Source organism: Zeugodacus cucurbitae, chromosome 2 (genome assembly GCF_028554725.1).
Source record: "Zeugodacus cucurbitae isolate PBARC_wt_2022May chromosome 2, idZeuCucr1.2, whole genome shotgun sequence".
Taxonomy (NCBI): domain Eukaryota; kingdom Metazoa; phylum Arthropoda; class Insecta; order Diptera; family Tephritidae; genus Zeugodacus; species Zeugodacus cucurbitae.
Window position 1 is genome coordinate 54,224,556 of NC_071667.1, and position 23,330 is coordinate 54,247,885.

At 37.9% G+C, this 23,330-nt stretch overlaps 3 protein-coding genes across 7 annotated transcripts in view; 2 read left to right on the forward strand and 1 right to left on the reverse strand.

The window, feature by feature from the left end:
* Tmem86a_1 (lysoplasmalogenase-like protein TMEM86A) overlaps positions 1-23,330 on the forward strand; it is a 227,660-nt gene that overhangs the window by 199,420 nt on the left and 4,910 nt on the right. Inside the window, exon 4 of one of the 3 annotated variants that reach the window (XM_054228919.1) lies at positions 12,495-12,578. In XM_054228919.1, coding sequence (XP_054084894.1) covers positions 12,567-12,578 — 12 coding nt within the window. In that variant the 5' untranslated portion in view covers positions 12,495-12,566. Of the gene's footprint in view, positions 1-12,494; positions 12,579-14,688; positions 15,183-23,330 lie in introns of those variants that run through there. The other 2 variants (XM_011186383.3, XM_011186384.3) reach the window with 2 other exon arrangements.
* On the forward strand, positions 465-3,244 carry Huti_3 (Imidazolonepropionase). Of its 2 annotated transcripts, XM_054228913.1 has the most exons (5): positions 465-1,084; positions 1,159-1,374; positions 1,445-1,594; positions 2,737-2,977; positions 3,086-3,244. In XM_054228913.1, exons 1-4 carry the CDS (start codon positions 728-730, stop codon positions 2,953-2,955), a joined length of 942 nt encoding a protein of 313 aa, XP_054084888.1. In that variant the 5' UTR covers positions 465-727; the 3' UTR covers positions 2,956-2,977; positions 3,086-3,244. The 2 variants fall into 2 exon arrangements, with proteins under 2 accessions (XP_054084888.1, XP_011184688.2); XM_011186386.3 differs by lacking the exon at positions 3,086-3,244 and having other exon boundaries at positions 468-1,084; positions 2,737-3,021.
* On the reverse strand, positions 3,257-11,482 carry LOC105213508 (head-specific guanylate cyclase). Of its 2 annotated transcripts, none has more exons than XM_011186391.3 (9): positions 11,329-11,482; positions 8,659-9,005; positions 6,181-6,254; positions 5,866-6,106; positions 5,226-5,610; positions 4,983-5,167; positions 4,255-4,870; positions 3,541-3,709; positions 3,257-3,477 (listed from the first exon to the last, which is right to left on the reverse strand). In XM_011186391.3, the coding sequence occupies exons 2-9, from the start codon at positions 8,821-8,823 to the stop codon at positions 3,282-3,284; spliced, it is 2,031 nt and encodes a 676-aa protein (XP_011184693.1). In that variant the 5' UTR covers positions 8,824-9,005; positions 11,329-11,482; the 3' UTR covers positions 3,257-3,281. The 2 variants fall into 2 exon arrangements, with proteins under 2 accessions (XP_011184693.1, XP_054084810.1); XM_054228835.1 differs by having other exon boundaries at positions 11,390-11,478.

A 23,330-nucleotide genomic window follows, 5' to 3' on the forward strand; every position in this document is an offset into this window, starting at 1 on the left:
TTTCAGTTATAAATTACTTGCGGCTGTAACACCATCATTTCGTGGAAACGTTTCATTAGAATAATCAATTACAAAAAAATATACATATATCTTATTTTAAAATATTACTAAGGTTGTGAAAAGTTGATTATAATTTTGATTAAACAAAAGTTCTGTGATATACAAAGACTACATATGAAGAAGATTTAATGCGAAGGAGTGTGAAACTGATAGAAACAAAAAAATCGATATCTAAATGGGATTTAAATAATAAATATATTATTTTTGGACAATCTTTTTGGAATATTTCGATCAATGTAATTACGGTAATCCAAAAACATTTTTTGGATACAACATTTTTTGGATTATTGACATTTTCATCCATAACTACCGGTTTAGGGTGCCATCGTCTCCGGTGCTTGGAATTTGGAAAACCACTAACGACTGACGCCTGTACTCAACAAACCTAGTCAGTAGTAACTATTTCTTCGAAAGCGGGTGTTCCATAACACACAAAATCATTTAATTTTTTCCCAAAATATCGAAATCTATCTTACGAACCAATTTTTGTGCATAAGTTATAAAATTTCCAGATCTTTGGTAGGTTAAATCTGACTGAAAACCTTAACGTAAAATTTTTTCAAACGTCATACGTCAATTCGAAGTACAATAAAAAAAAATAATAATCGGATGCCTTGAATATTTAATAGACACAAACGGGAAACGAAGAGGCAATACAGTCTCTCAAATGAACGCGTTAATTTTCATTTTCATTTCGTACATTTTTTTAAACCTAAACAACATCGCTTTGGCATTATACATAATCAATAAGGACCTCAAGGATGACACAGCTTTGGGAGAGGAAAGAGAATACAAGACCACAAGCCCTTTCGATGGCGCTGAGGTGCTGCAGTTATTTCCCGGCTTGATGCCAGAGGAAGTACGTTATGCAAAGCATCGTTGCAGTCACGAGCTACCGAAGGCGAATGTCAATTGGGGCGCGCAAATTTTCAGTAACGAAGCGGAGGTACGCGACACGCAGTGCTATGTGAAATGTTTTCTGCGTCGTGTGGGGCTCATACGGCTGGATACGTTGGGTTGGGATGTAAGTATGTACTAAGTAGGTTATTCTCTACGCAATGTATTAGATAACTTTAATTTATCTTCGATATATTGCAGTTTTATCGTGTGGGCGCGATGTTTTATAATATAGTACAGCGGAATCAAAGTTTTCCCGAAAATTGCTTAGCAGCGTTGGTTATGGCAGATGATGAAATGAATGGCGAATGTGAGCCTTATTATAACACATGGATTAAGTTATTTCAGAATTGTCGTCTAGCTTTCAATTACTTTTTTTACTACGACGTGGAGCTTGAGGAATTGGCGTTTGAAAAAGTATGCGTTGTTTTATAATTGTTGTATAAAAGTGGTATATCTCTCCTTATCTACATACATATATTCATAGCCCTTGCCTCTATATCGGGAACCTGGTATTGAGCCATTTCAATTTTGCTCCGCTGTGCTACGGGCAGAAACCATCGATATGGAATCCCCCGATTTCGCGTTTTGTATTTATCTGCAATTACACTACTTCGATAGTTATGGACGAATCGATGTAAGTTCTTCTTATTCATAAAATACATTTAGAGGCTAGAATTTGCGAATAACAATTTTGCGGTTAGTAGGGGCATTTAGAGGCTAGAATTTGCGAATAACAATTTTGCGGTTAGTAGGGGCCTGTAAGGAATCAAATAAAAATAAAAATTTTGATTTTTGTATTTTGATTTGTTTCTCCACCTAGTCTTATACCATTAAAAATACCTTACTTGACCCAGAGATTCCCCAACGTCTTCAAGACATCTGAAAAATATTTTATCTGAAGATCTACACGGAAGATTGAGTGCAAAATTTCAATTTAGAAAATAAAGTCAAATCTGTAGAATACTGTGCATTGTACAACAATTCGCAGCCAATCTCAGGTGATTTAGATGTAGCGAAGCTGCATATAAGCCGATGTCATTCGTTTCGACGTATAACGGTCCAATAATTCCACATAGTATCGCCCAGTCAATGTTTTGCCCTTCTCCAATGAGTCAATGTTGATCACACCTTGTGAATCCCAGAAAGGTCAATAGGACAGACTTCACCTTCTCGCTTCGTCGATGCAGAAACTCTTCGGAATGTGCTTTAACAGTGCTATATACTTCTGTTTAGGGGTCTCGTATTTGCTTTTATTGTCCGAAGTAAATACTCGCAGCACCCATCTCGGTAACAGCTTTTTAGGAAGCTGACCTAAGCTCTTCAAAAATCAGCGTTCCACCATTTGTCGGTCGCCTTCGAATAAGGAAGGCATGAAGTTCTAATAATATTCTGTAATAAGCAGATTGTAAAGTTCTTATGGTTTCAAAGATCTGGCATTTTGTGCAAGGCAAGATTTTGTATTTTGAACAAAATGGATAAAAATGATTTGTTGGTCGAATTGCATTTACAGTATTTTCCGGATTCCATGTTGATTATCCTTTTAAACCCATATAAAACCAACTTCCTCAGAGAACCATGTTACATCAAATTATATCGTTACTTAGTGGTTTTCACTTACAGCAACAAACATACATAAAGAAATCAATTCATTTCTTGATTTTGGCCATTTTTTGTTATATATATTGAACTAGAATTCAGCATACATACAACCGTCAGGTGTCTTATGGTTTATACTCTGTTCCATATAAATTATTTACTTTACTTTCATACATTTAGACATCGGAAATTATACACAGCTTTGCAGGATCGGATCGTTTAACGGCATTCAACGAGAATGTTATAAAATCCTGCGCACATCTTTCTAATGCCCATTACATAAACGGTCAAAATACTAAAGAAATGGCTCAACAGATGACGACTTGTCTAACGGAAAATGCATCAGAAGATTACTCATTCGTACTGCAATATTGGAATCAAGTAATGCGCGATTATTGAATATAATCTTTAAAAAATAACGGTATAGTTATAATTTTCCAAATAAAATATCACATTTACAATATGGTACTTGTTATTTGGGCTTTAGCCTCATATGCTTTATTGAGATTTTGATTTGTTCCTTTAACAGCTCAAAATGGTTTGTGCATGGTTTATCAGGTTTATCAGCGATATTTATGAGCAAACAACAATTAATTTAACACTGAAAGTTTTGGTTTTTGCTTAGAAGGTGCGCTATTATGTCGCCAACTTTGCGTTTGTTTGTTATGGGATATAATTTCGTATATAATCTTAAAGATCGCCCTGTATTTGACTCTTGTTTGACTTTACTGCTCCGAAATGGACTTCAGGGCCTCGCTGATATGCTCCACCAGTGGCAAATGCGCGCTTAATGTTGGATGACGATAGCCTTCCAGGAAGTAGCAGGTCTTGTCACCGCTTGTGTCTGGGAACTCTTTGGGCAAACAGGAAGGATCGCGTGGTTGCAAATCAAACTCGAAACCAGGATATTTGACTAACCAACTATGAGTATAAAAGGATAATATTTTACATTTTATTAAATGACAATTTTCTATTTAAACTTACTCCTTCGTTGTTGGGCTCACGTTTATTTTGCAAGCCTCACTGCCGGACTCAAACTTATTGGCTATGGTGACATTATGCCCGAATAGGCAATATCGCGGCATTTTACGACCCACGACCCCAGCCAATACGGTGCCGGTGTGCAGACCAATACGCATTTGGATTTCCTGATCTGAAAATAAATATTTTTTATGAATACCATCTAAAGCATGCGATAGTAAGGTAAATAAGAGTATAAGAAGCCGCGGATACACTGACTAGGATGTGGCTGTCAAAATTTCTAGTATAAGTCCAAACCGTAATCAAAGATACATTTCTTTCGATACATTATTTTTGAAGAAGAGCATTTAATCTAGATGACTAAGCAAGCAAAAATTTCGAAACTTAGGTTTGGGAAACCTGGAATGCATTTTCGGATAATGTGGATTACGCATCACTTCCTTGAACTATGTGAACCAATCGGTACGAAGAAAACGGAACGTCGAAATCGAATTGATACACGGCCAGGTGAGATTTTAAAGTGCAAACCCGAGCTCCCGATACTTACATCGTATCATTTTTAATTATCGAAACGAACATGTTACATATTTAAGTAATTGTGGATCCCATTCTGCGAACTCCAGTACATGTACTTTCTCCGCCGACAGCTGTTTGATTATGTTTAGTCGCTTCTAAACGGTTATAAATAGCATTCCTTAATCATTATTCTGTACTCACCATCATGGGTTATATGCTTGGCACAAGCAACGATCATCTTCAATGCCATCCATGCCACCTTGTGGGCATCGTAGATCGAAGCACGATGCAAACCGCTAGCCACACAATAAGCATCGCCAATTGTCTCCACTTTGTACACGTCGAAGAGATCACAGAACTCGTCGAAATCTTTATACAAACTCTCAAGCATACTAATGACCATGAAAGGTGTAGCACGCGAACAAATGCTGGTAAAACCAACAATATCACTGAATAGTATTGTTACATCCGGATAGGTTTTGGCATCGATACTAGCGCCCAACCACAAGCGTTCAGCTATCTCAGCTGGAAATATTAGATGCAATAAGCTGACATTCTTTTTACGCTCTTTGGCGACCGCTGCATTTGCCTCCTCGATTGAGCTCTTCAATTTGTCCATGCGACGACGTAAACCATCCTGTGCACGTGCTTGTTCGCCAACCAAAATAACTTCGCGTGTAGCATCGTGCAGTGGAATATCCGATATGAAGAGACCATTACATGTGAGACCATCCAAACCATCGAGAAATGGTGAGCCCATGAATAGTAATGAATTGGATTCCGGACAATGTACCATTTGGCCTTTGATCTCCAGACCCTAGAAGGGTGGAAAATAATATTAATATTAATGTAGATAATTTAAGACTTTCTAAATTTATTGTGTATTTGATATAAAGAGGTAATGAATTTTCAAGATATTTTCAACTCACCTTGGCCGAAAACTCACTGACATTTGGTGGACTCTTTAACGCAATCAAAAATGGTGTGTATGTACGACGTGCGATATCGCGGAATTTCATGGTCAAACCTTTGGGTCGCTTGAAGTCAAAATAAGTGGTAGCCTGGCATCCATGTTCTGCCATATGTGGCTTGTATAGTTTGCTGAAACCGCGACCTATCAGTAAAAAAGTGTTAAAAACAGATACATGTCCAAAATAAAAATGGCATCTTACCCATTTGCAGCAACTCTAGTTTCTCATTCATAATGAAATGCCATGGGAATGCCTTGCAGAAGGTGTGCGAATTCATCGCTAAATCGGCAGCTTTGCTCGAATTATTCCTTTGTGCTGGTATGGGCGTTGGTTTCACCATCTCGACGCTACTACGTTGCAATGGCACTGCTGAGCCAGTGTACTCTTTAACTAGTGAAAATAAATAGCGATAGCGACGCGAATCGCCTTCGACCGGTTCAATTTTAATATTGACCTGTACATTGTAGAGCATTCGTGTTAAAGCCTTCAGCGAGCCGAGTAGCAGCCAAGCGATTACAGGACGTTCAGAGGTGAATATTAGTTCACCATCGCCTGCGCACACGAAACCGGTGTCGGTAACGTCTTCCTGAAAGAATTATGTGTGTAATTAGTAAATTAATATTTTGCGTGTGCCACAGGAAAATTGGTAATTTCGGGGGTGGATAGATATATTTTCTTCGTTATTGTCATAATAAACGCACTATTGAGAGGGAGGTTTGATATGACAGTAGGTAAGCATATTGTTCTCAAAACATTTTTGAGGTCAAGGTCTGTGATTAAGAGCTTTATGGACGCTTCAAGTTTTTGTATGAAATTGCATATTAAATGAAATCCGTCTTACCTCCTGCAGCTTGAGCACATCATAGACGCCATCTAGCGAGCCAAGAAACTCTTGTAGATCAGTGCCAAGACAACGAAAAGCGCGCTCTATGATGCCAGTGCAGCATGAAGTAATCAACTCCTCGCCGAGCAACACCAGAATTTCGCTAGCACTCGATTCGTCCATCTCCAGCAGTATATCCTGTATATCGGCCAAGTAATCATAGTTGGGTACGCTTTTCAGTGTGCCCAAATCGATGCGCCTGAAATTAAAAATTGAAAAATTATAAAGATTCTGACAGTGCAGAGAAATTATCGCTTATAATGGAATACCCACAATTTGGAAATCTTCGGCCAACTTTGACTGTACTTGGCAATAAGCGATGTAACAGCGGTGTTCAAATCGGAATTCTGAAATAAAAAATTATAAGATATTAGATAAGTCTAAGATGGAAATGAAATTGTAAATGTTGGCGTAAAATACAGTTTAGGGTCCTAGAAACGGCTTAGGTCATTATCGTTAGCGTCAAGCTACTTCACTGATATACTCGTGGTGATGCCAGGTTACAGCAGAATCGCTGAGACTGCATAGCTCGCAAGAAGGGGCACTCGTCGTCCTATTTCACCATGATGTGTAATAGTCGGAGCTCCGTTGTCCTCTTTTGATCTAGCACTTTAAAACTGGACTTGTCACTAGTTTGGTATGCGCTGGTTAATAACTAAAGCCTGATCGGTTGTGGGATACTTTTGGCCCAGAGTGGAGCGCAAGAAGTCGTCGGAACTATGTGGACTTAAAATGGTTCACCTTGCCACAATAATGGGTGTACTCACCGGAAACTGCGGAATGTGCATAAATGCGATGAGATTAGGAATCCTGCCGGACGCAAACTGCCATAGGTGTATGGAGGAAGTATAGGTAGAAATACCAAGTGATTTCCTCCTTCATTGTCCAGAGACTGAGGTTGGAAAATATCGGTAGCCATACTTTAGGCGAACCATGCGAATTTGCCAGATGAGACATCAATCTCATAAAAATTGTGATGCGCTCAAAGCGCTCCGGCAGTACGTAAAGACCTTCTTTTGCGATCCAACTACGGAGTCTTCTGACATACTTACAAATCATCACAACGGACAGTCATCTTTAGCTGTACAAGTGTGATCCATCGCGAAATCTGTAGCGTAGGACAACCTAACTTAATCCGCAGTAATTACAAAAAGTACGGATTTGTCGGTTCAGTTCCGAAATCAGTACTGCTCATTTTTATACTATCGCAACAAAAGTTGCTAAGAGAGTATTGTAGTTTTTTCCACATAACAGTTGTTTGAAAGTCATAAAACTAAACGATATAGGGTTATGTTTATCAAATAGATCAGGGCGACGAGACGAGTCAAAATCCGAATATTTGTCTGTTCGTCCATCCGTCCGTGCAAGCTGTAACTTTACTCAAGTTACAATAGAGATATCTTGACGAAACTTGGCACACATGTTCCTTGGGACCGTGAGAGGATTGCTTTCGAAATAATTGTTTTGGGTAAGTGGGCGTGGCTCCGCCTCCAAATCGGTTATTTGCATATATCTCGCAAACCAATAAAGATATATAAACCAATCTGTAGTTGTTTCTTTTAGCCACTTCTTAATACAGTCCAAATGAAAAAAGTCGGATAATAACCACGCCCACCACCCATACAAAGGTTAGGTTGAAAATTACCAAAAATACGTTAACTCACTAACGAATAACATCAGAAATCAGAAGAAATGGCAGAAGGAAGCTGTACTGGATTCTGGAAATGGGCATGGCGTCGCCCACTTATGGGTCAAAAACTATATCTCAGGAACTACTCGACCGATTTAAATGAAATTCGGTATATAATATTTTCTTGACACCTTCACTTTATAATGTATACATAACGATCCAATGAAGATAGTGTAATAAAACTTTGCACAACTACTGTATGTGATCAGTATCATATCATAACTTTTGAAAAAAAAAAATAAGAAATCGAAGTATAACTTTTCGATGCCCGGATATCGAATATGAAGAATTCAGTGCCTTCGGGGTTATTTTTCACCGAAAATATCGGTAAATCTCTCAGATATCTCAATTTAATTCAGGGGAAATCGTTTTCTTCTAATAGTGTGTCTCTGTACCAGAAATGGTTAAAATCGGGTCATAACTTCCCCCAATTCTGATATAGCTAATTAGAGGATTTTCAAAAATACGACGGGCTTAACAGCTTATAAATCGGTTAATATGTGAAATATCTTAGCCAAATTAAGTGAGCATATACTCTCAGATATAATGTATGTTGGTGATGAAAATTAGTGAAATCGGGTTAGGAATTACCTCAGCCTATATGCTATATATGATGATTTTCGTTTTTCTATTGGACTTTATGCCGAATATATGGGTCAAATTTTGTGCGGACTTAATAAAAAATAGCAATAAATTGCGAGATATGCTATATGCACAGCGGGAATAAATGTTTTAGGTTAGCACAACAAAAAAACTCAAACCCGGATTGTTGCAATTAACTCTCCTCCATTTATTTGGCATATTCAACGCCGTAGCTATCTATAGATACGCTTTGGACACACGTGTTTATGGTAATTGGAGAATGACGAAGGTGAAAATGAGAACTAATCCATTTTCCAGTGTAGAAGTTTTAATAGCCTCAAGTAATATCAATTAACACGAGAGCATTGGTGTCTAAAAGAAACTTTCCCCTTCGCGTAATAATTTCTGGCTAATAAATGTTGTATCTTAACAAAATTACTAAATACATATTGTAGCTTGTATGTATGTGTCTCACTTACCGATGGCGCTGTGAGCAGCTGTATGGCCATTTGCAAATGTGTCAGTGTCAACGCATCACCCGGCTGCTCTTCATCCTCCAAGGGCCAAGTGTTGTTGCTCGTCTCTGCACAAACCGATGGCTGACGCGACAGCGAGTCGCTGCGACGAAAGAATGGGCAGGCCATTTTCAATGTCCCACAACAATAGCGATATGTGCGTACTGTGCTGCTGTAGGCTCCAAGTTTGCGCGCCAATTATGTTTGTAGATTGTGGCTGTGTTGCGTATACGCCAAGCCGCACGCTGCCAACTGTTATGACTAGCCAGCAAGACTCAAGTGAACCGTTGTAGGGTTGCAACGACTTGACACTGAAATGAATGCAAAATGGCAATTGTAGACACGTGTGTACATATCTATGTAACTACTATTTGGAATTTGGAAAGGGAAAGCAAAAGGGAAATGCAAAACACAGTAGTAAATGACGGAACACATTGTAAGGCCATGGCGAAGGCAAGCGGCAGGCGGTAAGTCATACGACAGTGACTTTGAGACACTTTGACTGTCTCGCAATCTATTTGTCATTTGTCACTTTGGAAAGGCTTATGCGACGAAAGTGTCGCCATGTCGCTTTGTCGTCGGCTCACCAAGTTCAATGTGCACTTGTTTCATATGCCAGTATCGAAATGTGATTATGAATGTTTTCTTTGTTGTAATTTATCACATTTCCCTACACAATGTTGTTTCTGCGATTTGCAAAGGGAAAAACACTAAAAGCATCCATTTGACCTGCAAACAACTGAAGGTTTTTTCCTCATTGGCATGACACAGGGACAATTGTGTCTGCAAATGTATGCTAAATATAGTATACGACATTCATGTCTTACTTACAATGTGAGTAACGGTTTAAAGCAACTAATTCGATTTTGTCGACACAAATTGAGTTTATGTTTGATTTGATTACGGAAAAGGACGACTAAGTGCGCTGTTATAATGATAGTAATTTGGCGATTTATGCTACATATAAAAAAATCTACGCGGAACCGTCCCTCAGTGGGTTCTTCTGAACGGACATACCTACGAGGGCTATGTGTGAGCGGAGAAGCCGATGGAGAAGAGGCGCAGAGAGTTTTTTCACGGATATATTGAAGGTCAGAGAAAAAGTGGGAGGGGTGTCCACTTGCGCGTGAGCTCTGGACATACAGGCATCGCATGAGCTCACCAAGCGATAGGCAACAACCAACCCCCGTTCAGTTGCGAGGTCCTTTTAGCCCGTAGTGGAGCGTAAAATGTCATTCGTACTGCATTCTCTCAGAAAGGTCCATCTCGACACGACCATAGGTGTGCTTATGCGATCTATTACTGGCAGATTGTAAGTTGTCAAATCTGTTTGGGGGAAGGCGAAGTTGAATTATTTAAGAATTTCCTCCTCCAATATTCAACTTTTGCCAAACTGAGGCTGAAACACCTTTGTATGCTCACCGGCGGCGAACCTAACGAATTAGCCAGAATTGACAATAGCCGTATCAATAAGTTTGTAACAGATTATCGAATAACCGAATCGTAAGGGTCTTTCTGACCCTTTAGGAGTATTTTGGTATAACAAAGAACAGTACTCAAAACTGTACAATGAAATATTCCTGCATATGCAGAGATCAGCCTACTAACCTAACCTAACCTAACCTCACCAATAAATCGTAAATTCGAAAGAAAATAATAATCCTAAAATATTAAGATTAACGAAAATAAATTCAAAATTTAATTTCTTATTAAACGATAGACAGAACAAAGTTTCTTGATATATTTCAACGAGTGAATCACTTTATAAATGATTTGGAGTATATGCAGCTAATTTTTATTAACTATGAAGAACAAATAAAACGCCTTCCTTATTAATAGAACTGCAGTTATAGTACAGCCTCCAAATAATATTAACTATACAAAAATATGTCATTCGGAAGATTTGTGGATTTTTAGATGTTGAAGACAGAGAGCAAAATATTTTATTTTTTTTATTTTTTTTTTTTTTAGATGACCTTGAAAGTAAAAAAATTAGAAGTTCTTCGGAAGCTTCTTCAAAGTTGTATCACATATTATTATTTTCGAAAGTACTTTGCCGAAATGAAATTGAATGCTCAACAGTAACTGATAAATGGATTAAAACATTTTTAACGGTAATTTCAAAAGACGAGAAAACAAACTCAAATTTTACAAACAAATTAATTTAATTAATAAATTATGTTTTCTTGTCACAGTTTAAATCTTAAGACAATTTAATAAACGCCTTTCAATTTTCCTCCTTTTCCACTTCTCCACTTTACCAAAACACAGCAATTGTCAATTCAATTTTCCTTGAACATCAACATAGCCACAACAACCTTTCCGGATATGGCTCATTAATCAAAAATTACGGCACACTTTCACCATTAAGTCACAATAAATTGTAAATTCTATATATTTAATGAATTTGCAAATCTTCCATCCACTCAAACTATTTATGGCCTGCCTCTCATTGACCTCGGGCCATAACACAAATCGGCCGCTTTGCCGATTCGCTTTGTGTATCCTAAAATGAAAACTTGCAACGAATACACATTTTCACTCGAAGGATTATAGCCGAGATTTTGGAAATATATTTTAGTAAAAAAAGTGAGAAAACTCTAATCTGAATCTATTTTCGAAAACCTCTCTTACCGAAAATGCAGCCGTTTTTTGCACTTTTTTGTACGAAGGCAAATTGGTGCTGCAACCGCACCTGATGTTAATGGTGGCGTTATACCAGGTATGTGCACACCGACAAATTGCTGTTTATTAGACGAAGGAGTAACTGCTACTAAATCGTTTGCGAACTCCTGTTCATATCCTGCTACTCTGTGGAGCTTTAAAGCTGTACCTTTGAAAGCTTTAATAAAAGCTTCAAATTTGCTTCGGCGCATAATTCCTTAATTACTCAGTGTTTCGTATGCTCAATCAATTTTCTTTTTGTTTATTTATTCATTTTCCTTTTGTTGATTTTCGTATTGGAGAGTGCTCACTACGAAAAATCCTCGGTCCAAAATCATCGAGACCAACAGATATTCCAACTAAAGAAAAATCGAAAATCTATTAAATTTTTGGGATTATTTTTATCAAATTAAAAACGTTTCAGAAGATTTGCACTTAAAAATATGGGTGTGCCAGCTCTTCTTAAAATTATAAACAATTGAATCGAGAGATTAAAAAATATATAACATTTTGCAATATAGTTGTATATTCATCATACTAAAAACAATCGATAACCATTACAAAATACAATTTACAAAAATAATCAGCTTTCAACTGTCATCAACAACATAAACAAATGCGATTATTCGACAAAAAAAGTATAATTTCGATAACACTTTGCTTATCTGTGCTCTCTCTTTGTTCACTTAATTGAGATGATAAGCGTAAAAAATCATAACAACCTGTTGCATATCAATGCATCGCACTGTATCTGTACGATTTTGATAAAAACAAACAAACAGGGAAAGCTTCGTGCCGCCGCAAGTGGTTTCGCACACAGCTTTCCCGACACACCACCCACCTATCGATTGTGTGTAAACAAACCGAAGCAGCGGAGAGCAGTAACAGCTGTCGAAAAGCTTTCACTTAGCAGCCGAGTGAAAATGCAAAAATGAAAAAACGAATGCACTTCCACATGCATAAATGTGTAACGGGCGGTACAAATGCAGGTTTATTGAAAGCTTAAAGAGGGGAAAATATAAATTATATATATGTTTATTAAGATTTTGTGGCTCATTGTTCACATTTTATTAAATACTTATATTATTTGATAATTTATTTTTTTATTTAATCAATTGTATTTTCATTATTCGCAGGGTAAATTTAACGAATAATGAAGACCTTAATTATTCAAAAATAAAAAAAATATTCGACTTTACACTATTCTGATGCTGAACAAAGTGAGTATTTGAATATTTTAAATACTATTTTCCTATACCGAAAAAACACATGAGTAGATATATCAGTATACAAGGTGTATTCAAAAAAGAATGGTAATTTTCGTGTTATGAAAAAAAGATGTATTGATTCGTATACATTAACTCGAATTTTCCCACGCGTACAAGATGCTAACGCAAAATGTATTTCGAGTTTTCCGGAAAAGTTGTATAATAAACATAAAAACGGACTTGATTTTCGAGCTCAGCCAGTCAAAATATGTACATAGGTGTACTTCATTTCAGTAAAAGCTGAAACGGAAAAAGTTCTGGGCAGTACCAACCGTCGAAATACTTCTGAAACTTGATTTTTGAGATAGCCCTTGTCTTATTCAGCGATCTTCTTCTTCTTGACTGGCGTAGACACCGATTACGCGTTTATAGCCGAGTCCACAACGAGTTCCTCTTCCTTAGATTCCACCTCATTCGAACAACATGACCTAGCCATCGTAGTCGCTGTCTTTTTATTCGCTGGACTATGTCTATGTCGTCGAATAACACATACAGCTCATCGTTCCATCGTCTGCGGTATTTGCCGTTGCCAATGTTTAAGGGACCATAAATCTTCCGCAAAGCCTTTCTCTCGAAAACTCCTAGTGCCGTCTCATCGGATGTTGATATCGTCCACGCTTCTGCACCGTAAGACGCGAAGACGCGCCAAGACGCGAATGCGCTGACTGTTTGTTTGACGACAGTAGATATTTCGTCTTGTCCTCGTTCACCACCAGACCCATACCTATTCCATCATACCTATCGATCCTCTTTTCACGGGTCTTCTCCAAGATTTGGCGCATGGTGTTGTTGATTTTGCAGGTCTAAAGCCACACTAATAAGGTCCAATCAGTTTGTTGACGGTGTGCTTTAGTCTTTCACACAGTACGCTCGATAGAACCTTATACGCGATGTTGAGGAATCTTATCCCACGGTAATTGGCGCAAATTGTGGGGTCTCCCTTTTTGTGTATTGGGCAGAGTACACTGAGATTCCAATCGTCAGGCATGCTTTCTTCCGACCATATTCTGCAAAGAAGCTGATGCAAGCACCTTATCAGCTCTTCGCCACCGTATTTGAATAGCTCGGCCGGTAATCCATCCATCCGCCTTATTGTTCTTCAAGCGGGTAATTGCTATTCGAATTTCGGAATCGCGTTCGCCATTTCCTGGTGTTGTACTTTCACTTTACTCTGGTCATCAATAACTAGATCACCTCTGGGGGTCCTACAGGAGTGCGCTCCGGTCTTGAAACCTTCAGTTAGTCGCCGGATCTTTTCGTAAAATTTTCGAGCATTACCCCTATCGGCCAGCTTGTCAAGCTCTTCATACTCACGCATTTCGGCCTCTTTCTTTTTTTGTGTGCAAATGCGTCTCGCTTCCCTCTTCAGCTCTCGGTATCTTTCCCATCCCGCTCATGTATTCTCTCCACTGCGAGACGACCTCATCATACCAGCTGTTTTTTTGACTTTTCCGAAAGCCAATGGTTTCGGTTGCAGCTGTACGTAACGAGTTTGATATGCCATTCCACAGTTCCCTTATACCGAGATATTGATCAGTGCTCTCGGAGAGCAGGAGTGCAAGTCGAGTAGAAAATCGTTCGGCTGTCGGTTGTGATTTCAGCTTCTCGATGTCGAACCTTCCTTGTGTTTGTTGACGTGTGCGCTTTTTTACACAGAGGCGGGTGCGTATCTTAGCTGCTACAAGATAATGGTCCGAGTCGATGTTGGGACCACGAAGCGTACGCTGACGCATATGGCAAATAAAAACCCATGAAATTACCACTTCAATAATTGGAACCTGCATATGATGCACCCTATACACAAAATGTAAACGCATATCGTGCATATACTCGTATATGCGAGTGGATAAGCTCCAAATCCCAGCTGTGAAATCAACGAAAACGATGTGCAATGTCAATTGATTTTGTTTTTGCCTTTACGGTCGCTTATCATCGTCGCCGCTCTGATTTCGACATCGGCATCATCATTCGCACTGACGTTTTTTCGGCGTCGTTGAGCGTATTGCACCGCATGGCGCTCATCGGCGTTTCGGCAAGCTTGGAGCACTACACACTCAGCTCGCTTTTCGCACGTTTCATTTCAGTCTTAATTGGATACCGCAAGTGGACGCACGTTGGCGGGGCGTTTGTGGATGTTTGTGTAAATAAATGCTTTTTTTCGGTATATTTATATGCGTTTGCTTGCTTGCTTTATTCACGGATAAACGCTGACGACGCGCTGATTTTGTGTAGAGTTTCATTTCATTTATGTACAAAGTGCGAAAACAATGAAGAAATCAAAACAAATTAACCACAAATAATACACAACAAAAACAAATATCACCCACCTAAAGTAAAACAAAAAAATTGTGCCAGCACTTGAGTGTAAGTGCAGTAAAAGAAGTTTTGTACAAAAACAGCGCAAATGAAAAGTCGTGTAGAACACCGAAACGCTTGTAAACAAAACGCTTAAAACTTGCGCAACACCTGAACGCGCTTATCGAAGTAATTGCTAGCCTAAAAGCCGTCATGGCTGATACAATGCATCTTGTAAGTTTTCATCCGCCACATACGCAGGTATGCACTAGCATGCATATATAAATACATATGTACATATTAGAGGTACATAACTAATGAGTTATGCACATATGTATGTACATATGGCTATTTATTTATCACGCGTGCAAATGCACTTGCGGTACTTGCACTTATTGCCTTTGGAGCTTTAATCACTTAACATACATACATACATACATACTCTTTGTCATGATATAAAGAGAAATTGTCTGTAAATAAGCACCGTTAGTCCTTATTTAAATTAGGTTACACAGCTACATACATACGTTAATTACCACCAATGGCGATTGCAGCGCTTACAAAATTAGCTTCCACCGAATATATTAATTATTCGCTTTAAGGTTGTTATTCTTAAGATATGTATGTACATGTTATTGAATGTAACAAATGAAGGTCTTTAAAGTTCTGAATAAGTTCCAACAAGGAATTATCGGCTGCTCTGGTGGTTTAAAGCTTGCAGGACGTTCTTTAAATCGCTCAACTTTAAGCTGGTTTCGAGAAATGTCGAAGAATCTCGATAAAATCTTATATATAACACTTTACGACAGAATCGACTTTTTTCTGGGTATTGGATGAAACTAACTTATTCCGTGAGATTGAGTAATAATGTTAAAAAGTGTCTCCTACATTTTTCGAAGTTAGCCTCCAAAATCGAAATATGTGGCATCGAAGTTCGAAACAAGGTTTTTTTTTTTTTAATTATCATTAATAACCTCTTATTAAGTTCACTTGCTAACTATCTACCGCCCTGTACCTGGGTCAAATATACTCATATAGAATATACTAGAAGTTATATTTATTATACAAAATTCTATATTTAATCATCACAGTCGTATCAAAACTTTTTAAACTCTTTTAAAAATTTTTTTCGATAGAAAAATATCGATAAAATTTCCGGTTAAAAAATATTGGTACAATGGTTTTTATTGATATATTTTATATGTACATAATATTCGATATTCAAAAATAACAAGATATCGATAAAACGCCATTCTATGTATAGAAGTGATCGATAGTTTTTCTAGTTACAAAATAATCGATATTCATAATAATATATTTATTTTTATTATTGATCAAATTTAATAATTTTGTAAAACTAGATTGTATCGATAAATAATATAGAATTGCAATATAAGTGTTTTTATCTATTATCGATATATTTCAAATTTACAAAATAATCGATGTTTAAAAAAACGATCGATATCTTATAAAACGTTATTCTTACTAGAGATAGTGATCGATTGTTTTTTCTAGTTATAAAATAATCGATATCTGTAATAATATGTTTATCAATATTTAAAAACAAACAGATATTGATAACATTTGATAATTTAGTAAACAGAGAATTGTAATGTAAGGGGTTTCAAATAAAAAATTCAAGTTTGTTGTTAAACAAAAAAAATTATTTGAATTTAGAATACCAAACATTTTTCGGATGCTTTTGTTAAAATTTAAAATTAATCATTAATTTGGATTCAATAATTGAACCCTATTCCATTACCATTTCGATGCAAACCGGAAGTTAAAATAAAATCGACAAACAGATAGTCTGAAAGAGAGACCATGAGGAAGAAAACACAATCATTGATCAATAGGACAAAGTGGTTAAGGTTTTAGCCCTATATATGTACATATATAATCGAAAATAAAGCGATTTAAGAATACACATGATAATTACACTTTCAGACTAATTACTCTCAGTTATGATATATCTTATGTGGTTAGGATTCTATGTATGTATTTCTAAAAATAAAACTCTTGAAACGGAAAAAGCCATATAAATCAGAAATTTTTTCGATTGTTGGTCATTTCCCTTTTCCAGAAAATGACAAAATAAATAATCATTTTGAAAATTATGAAGAAATATAATATTATTTATTGGTTCTATTTAAGGTTTCGACATTTTCACATATACTCAATATAAGTAATACATGTATCGTTGTCACTATTCATTATCGAGGCTAGATCCCGTAAGTACTTACTACTGGTACATCATAACGTTTGACTATTATTAAATCTATAAAAATATTTTGAATACTTTATAATAGCCAATCTCGTGAAAAGAATACTTTTATTTTCACAGACCTACTTGGACCACTTTAGCATACTTAAATTCTTTTCGATACTACATATCTTACGAGCCTGCCAGTGGCCTACTGGTATCCACTTACAATTGCACCAACTGTACGAATATAATCAATGCGTACACGCAATTATTTACGTTGATGGATGTCTCGATTTTATAAAACGATAATCTTTAGTTACATGCTCAATTTAACAAAGAATACAAAAGCAAATACTACTTGAGAAAATGTTTCTCGTACCGTTATTATGCAAATGAGTTAAGTCAAGCATTTGCAGTACCTCGAGTACTTTTGTTAATTTATCGTTTTATTTGGCGCTTTGTTATTTGAGCGACTTTCTCGTGCGTAGATTGCATAAATCCTTGCGAACAATACGCCATGCCATCTTCCCACAGCCCTAAATAGTCTCACACTCACTTTCTGAAATGATTGAATGAGTTAAGTTAATGCGGGCATGGCATTATTCTTCAATTTATTAAACTAATTTAGTGTAATTCGCATACAATAATGTATTCATATAAACCGTAACTTTAATTTGTTTGGCCATAATTTTCCTTGGTATTTTTTTTATTTTAGTTAATCGTTAAATGGCAGCACTTTCGGCACAAAGTTAAGTTAATCGAATTACTATTAATCGTTTTAATGTATGGTATAGTTGTACATACATAATGTTTGTTAATGACGGTTTAAGCTAAAAGAGAGTTTATACTTATATACTGTATATCGAATTGATCAGATAGATGAGGCGAACCAATATCTCGAATCCGTTCGTATGTCTCTAAGATGCCTAAAGGCAAGTCCGTTATGACCCCAAAACACTCCGGAGTATGAATCCAAACTAGTGCGACTAATTTAAATTTCAATTAGTTCGCCGGAATGTCTTAAGATGTAAAATCACACTATTGTTTCAAAGGCTGGACATTTGAGAAGAAAATTTTGGATGATGGATGATTCCAGCACATTTTCTTACAAAGAATTTGTGTACATATTTAGGCGCCACCTGGAAATGTAGATATTTTGATGACCCTCGAGAAACACGGTTCTCTGAAAATTATTAATGCTGCAATCAGTCAGAAACAGATCATAGTCACTTTCGAAAAACAAACTTATTCAGATGAACCTGAACTAATGTTGCTTACTAACCAAAACTCAATCTCTCCACATGGAATCAAGGAAAATATCGTCAACATCGATCCATAACTGTTTTAAGTCCCAATATTTTTAGCTAATATGGAATCGCAGTATTTACTATTATTATTTTATTATTATATATAGCATAGATCGGTCAAAATGTTATATTATATATTAAAGAAACTAATTAACTTGCTTTTAGAGCTAACTAGAAAATAAATAAAATCGACACAGACCTTTCCCTTGTCCCCATACACACAATATAATGATTTCTGATTTACATTCTTCCGCAAAAATCAGTAAAGGAGAGGACTAATTAGAATATCTAAATAATTATATTATAATTAGTTTTTATTTCAGTTTAAACGCTTTTTAATTATATATGTTAAGTGTTTGGCCCACCTATATAGCTAGCTATCATAGTTATGCAACGTAGGTACGCAAATATTTATACACGCTCAGCGTACATAGTATATGTTTATCGCTTTTCCATCATTTTTTTTTTTTTTCTCTACAATCAAGGCCCACATGCTGTGGGCACTTGTGTTTTTCATGTCCTTGACCTTGTCGTTACAGATTTTCCGTTTTCTGTTTTCCTCTTTGTACTCTAAAGCACACATTTGGCTTTATGCCTGTATCAGAGTTTTTTCCCTACCCTCGATTACCTGAGAGCAAAAAGGCATTTGTTATTGTTTTGACTGTGCCTGGTGTCAAGACTATGGAGAACATTCACAATGCTGTGCTGAGATGAAGCTTTTATATTTCGCTCCGACGAATGAGAGCAGATGAAAGTAAAAGTTATTCAAACAGATGCACAGAAATTGAGACAATGTTGCCAATATTGTACATATGTACATATGTATGTATGTATGTATGTATACATCTATTGACTTTTCTGTTTTTATTCTTATTAAAATATTATAAATAAATGCATTTATGTGATTTTCTTTTTAGTATGAGCCAAATATATACGTATATACATACACTATTTACATATAAAAATGTTACGAGGGTTGCTAAATTCGACAACGGTCCGATAAGGCCTACAAAAAACAAAGCGAATGCTATAACTAGAATTTTTTAGCTCTTGACTTCTTGAGCTGTGGTCTTCAAAAATCTTCCCAATAATTCGGTATATTGAAGCCCAGTCCTGTTTGCTATGATCCTGATAATCAAGCCGATTTATACGGCTTTTCGGACGGGAGAATAATTTTCCATTTCTTCAGAGTAAATTTCTCAGTAAAGTCCACTGTTTCGACAGTTCCTTAGTCTGTAGTGTATAACAGTGAATCCAGCTTTTCTCGACAGTCATGATGCTGCAAAGAAATCGCATTGAATAGCGTCAAACGCTGTCTTGAAGTAGTCCCATGCTCCCGGCAGTTTTCATATGTCCAATATTTCATGCGATATAAGACCCACGCGATTTTTATACTCTCGCAACAAAGTTGCTAAGAGAGTATTATAGTTTTGTTCACATAATGGTTGTTTGTAACACCTAAAACTAAACGAGTTAGATAAAGGGTTATATATACCAAAGTGATCAGGGGAAGAGTAGAGTTCAAATCCATTAAGATATCTTGATGAAACTTGGCACACTTATTTCTTGGCACCATAGTAAGGTTGCTTTAGAAAATGGGCAAAATCGAACCACTGCCACGCCTACAAAATGGCGAAAACCGAAAACACATAAAGTGACATAAATAAAGCTATGGAAATAAAATTTGGTATGAAGGATCGCACTGTGATGGGGCATATTTGGATGTAATTTTTTTGGAAAAGTGGACGTGTCCCCGCCCCAAAAAGACCACTTCAAAATACAGTCCAAAAATGAAAGAAATCCACGCTCACCTCCTATACAAAGGTTAGGTTGAAAGAACTCACTAAAGAAACACATCACAAACACATAAGAAATGACAAATTGAAGCTGCACTCAGATATTTTTACAACATGGAAAATGGGCGTGGCATCTCCCACTTATTGGTCAAAAACCATCATATCTCAGGAACTACTCGACAGATTTCAATGAAATTCGGTATATATATATTTTCTTGACACCCTGATAACACGTGTGGAAAATGGATGAAACGGTTCACAACTACGACAACTTCCCATATAACTCTATTTTGAATTCCATCTGATTCCTTTACTTTATAAGATATACATTAGGAACCAATGAAGATAGCGATATAAAAGTTTAGATAAATACTGTATATGATCCGTGGCATCACTTGTGAAAAAATTGTCGAAATCGGACTATAACTTTTCAATGCCTCGGATATCGAATTTGAAGAACTCAGTGCCTTATGGTAATTTTTCACCGAAAATATCGGTAAATCTCTCAGATCTTCTTCTTCTTAACTGGCGTAGAAACCGCTTACGCGGTTATAGCCGAGTCCACAACAGTGCGCCACGCATCTCTCCTTTTGGCGGTTTGGCGCCAATTGGTAATACCAAGTGAAGACAGGTCCTTCTCCACCTGGTCCTTCCACCGGAGTGGAGGTCTCCCTCTTCCTCGGCTTCCACCAGCGGGTACTGCATCGAAAACTTTCAGAGCTGGGGCACTTTCATCCATTCGAACAACATGACCCAGCCAGCGTAGCCGCTGTCTTTTTATTCGCTGGACTATGTCTATGTCGTCGAACAACACATACAGCTCATCATTCCATCTTCTGCGGTATTCGCCGTTGCCAATGTTTAAGGGACCGTAAATCTTCCGCAAAACCTTTCTCTCGAAAACTCCTAGTGCCGTCTCATCGGATGTTGACACCGTCCACGCTTCTGCACCATAAAGTAGGACGGGAATGATGAGGGACTTGTAGAGTTTAGTTTTTGTTCGTCGAGAGAGGACTTTACTTTTCAATTGCCTACTCAGTCCATAGTAGCACCTGTTGGCAAGAGTGATTCTGCGTTGGATTTCAAGGCTGACATTATTATCGGTGTTAATGTTGGTTCCTAGGTATACGAAATTATCTACAACTTCAAAGTTATGACTGTCAACAGTGACGTGGGAGCCAAGACGCGAATGCGCTGACTGTTTGTTTGATGACAGGAGATATTTCGTCTTGTCCTCGTTCACCACCAGACCCATTCGCTTCGCTTCCTTATCCAGGCGGGAAAAAGCAGAACTAACGGCGCGGGTGTTGTTTCCGATGATATCAATATCATCGGCGTACGCCAGGAGCTGTACACTCTTGTAGAAGATTGTACCTTCTCTATTTAGTTCTGCAGCTCTTATAATTTTCTCCAGCATCAAGTTAAAGAAGTCGCACGATAGCGAGTCACCTTGTCTGAAACCTCGTTTGGTATCGAACGGCTCGGAGAGGTCCTTCCCGATCCTGACGGAGCTTTTGGTGTTGCTCAACGTCAACTTACACAGCCGTATTAGTTTTGCGGGGATACCAAATTCAGACATCGCGGCATAAAGGCAGCTCCTTTTCGTGCTGTCGAAAGCAGCTTTAAAGTCGACAAATAGATGGTGTGTGTCGATCCTTTTTTCACGGGTCTTCTCCAAGATTTGGCGCATGGTGAATATCTGGTCAGTTGTTGATTTTCCAGGTCTAAAGCCACACTGATAAGGTCCAATCAGTTTGTTGACGGTGGGCTTTAGTCTTTCACACAGTACGCTCGATAGAACCTTATAAGCGATGTTAAGGAGGCTTATCCCACGATAGTTGGCGCAGATTGTGGGGTCTCCCTTTTTGTGGATTGGGCAGAGTACACTGAGATTCCAATCGTCGGGCATGCTTTCTTCCGACCATATTTCGCAAAGAAGCTGATGCATGCACCTTATCAGCTCTTCGCCGCCATATTTGAATAGCTCGGCCGGCAATCCATCGGCCCCCGCCGCCTTGTTGTTCTTCAAGCGGGTAATTGCTATTCTAATTTCTTCACGGTCGGGCAATGGAACATCTGTTCCATCGTCGTCGATTGGGGAATCGGGTTCGCCATCTCCTGGTGTTGTACTTTCACTGCCATTCAGCAGGCTGGAGAAGTGTTCCCTCCACAAACACAGTATACTCTGGTCATCAACCACTAGATCACCGCTGGGGGTCCTACAGGAGTGTGCTCCGGTCTTGAAACCTTCAGTTAGTCGCCGGATCTTTTCGTAAAATTTTCGAGCATTACCCCTGTCGGCCAGCTTGTCAAGCTCTTCATACTCACGCATTTCTGCCTCTTTCTTTCTTTTTCTGCAAATGCGTCTCGCTTCCCTCTTCAGCTCTCGGTATCTTTCCCATCCCGCTCGTGTTGCGGTCGATCGCAACATTGCGAGGTAGGCAGTCTGTTTTCTCTCCACTGCGAGACGACAATCCTCATCATACCAGCTGTTTTTTTGGCTTTTCCGAAAGCCAATGGTTTCGGTTGCAGCTGTACGCAAGGAGTTTGATATGCCGTCCCACAGCTCCCTTATACCGAGATGCTGATGAGTGCTCTCAGAGAGCAGGAGTGCAAGTCGAGTAGAAAATCGTTCGGCTGTCGGTTGTGATTGCAGCTTCTCGATGTCGAACCTTCCTTGTGTTTGTTGACGTGTGCGCTTTTCTACACAGAGGCGGGTGCGTATCTTAGCTGCTACAAGATAGTGGTCTGAGTCGATGTTGGGACCACGAAGCGTACGCACATCAAAAACACTGGAGACATGTCGTCCATCTATCACAACATGATCGATCTGGTTGCGAGTGATTCGATCCGGGGACAGCCAAGTAGCTTGATGGATTTTCTTATGCTGGAATCTCTCAGATATCTCAATTTAATTCAGAGGAAATCGTTTTCTTCTAATAGTGTGTCTCTGTACCAGAAATGATTGAAATCAGGTCATAACTTCCCCGAGCTCTCATATAGCTAATTAGAGGATTTTCAAAAATACGATGGACTTAATAGCTATAAATCGGCTAATATATGAAATTTCTTAGCCAAATTAAATGAGCATCTAATATTA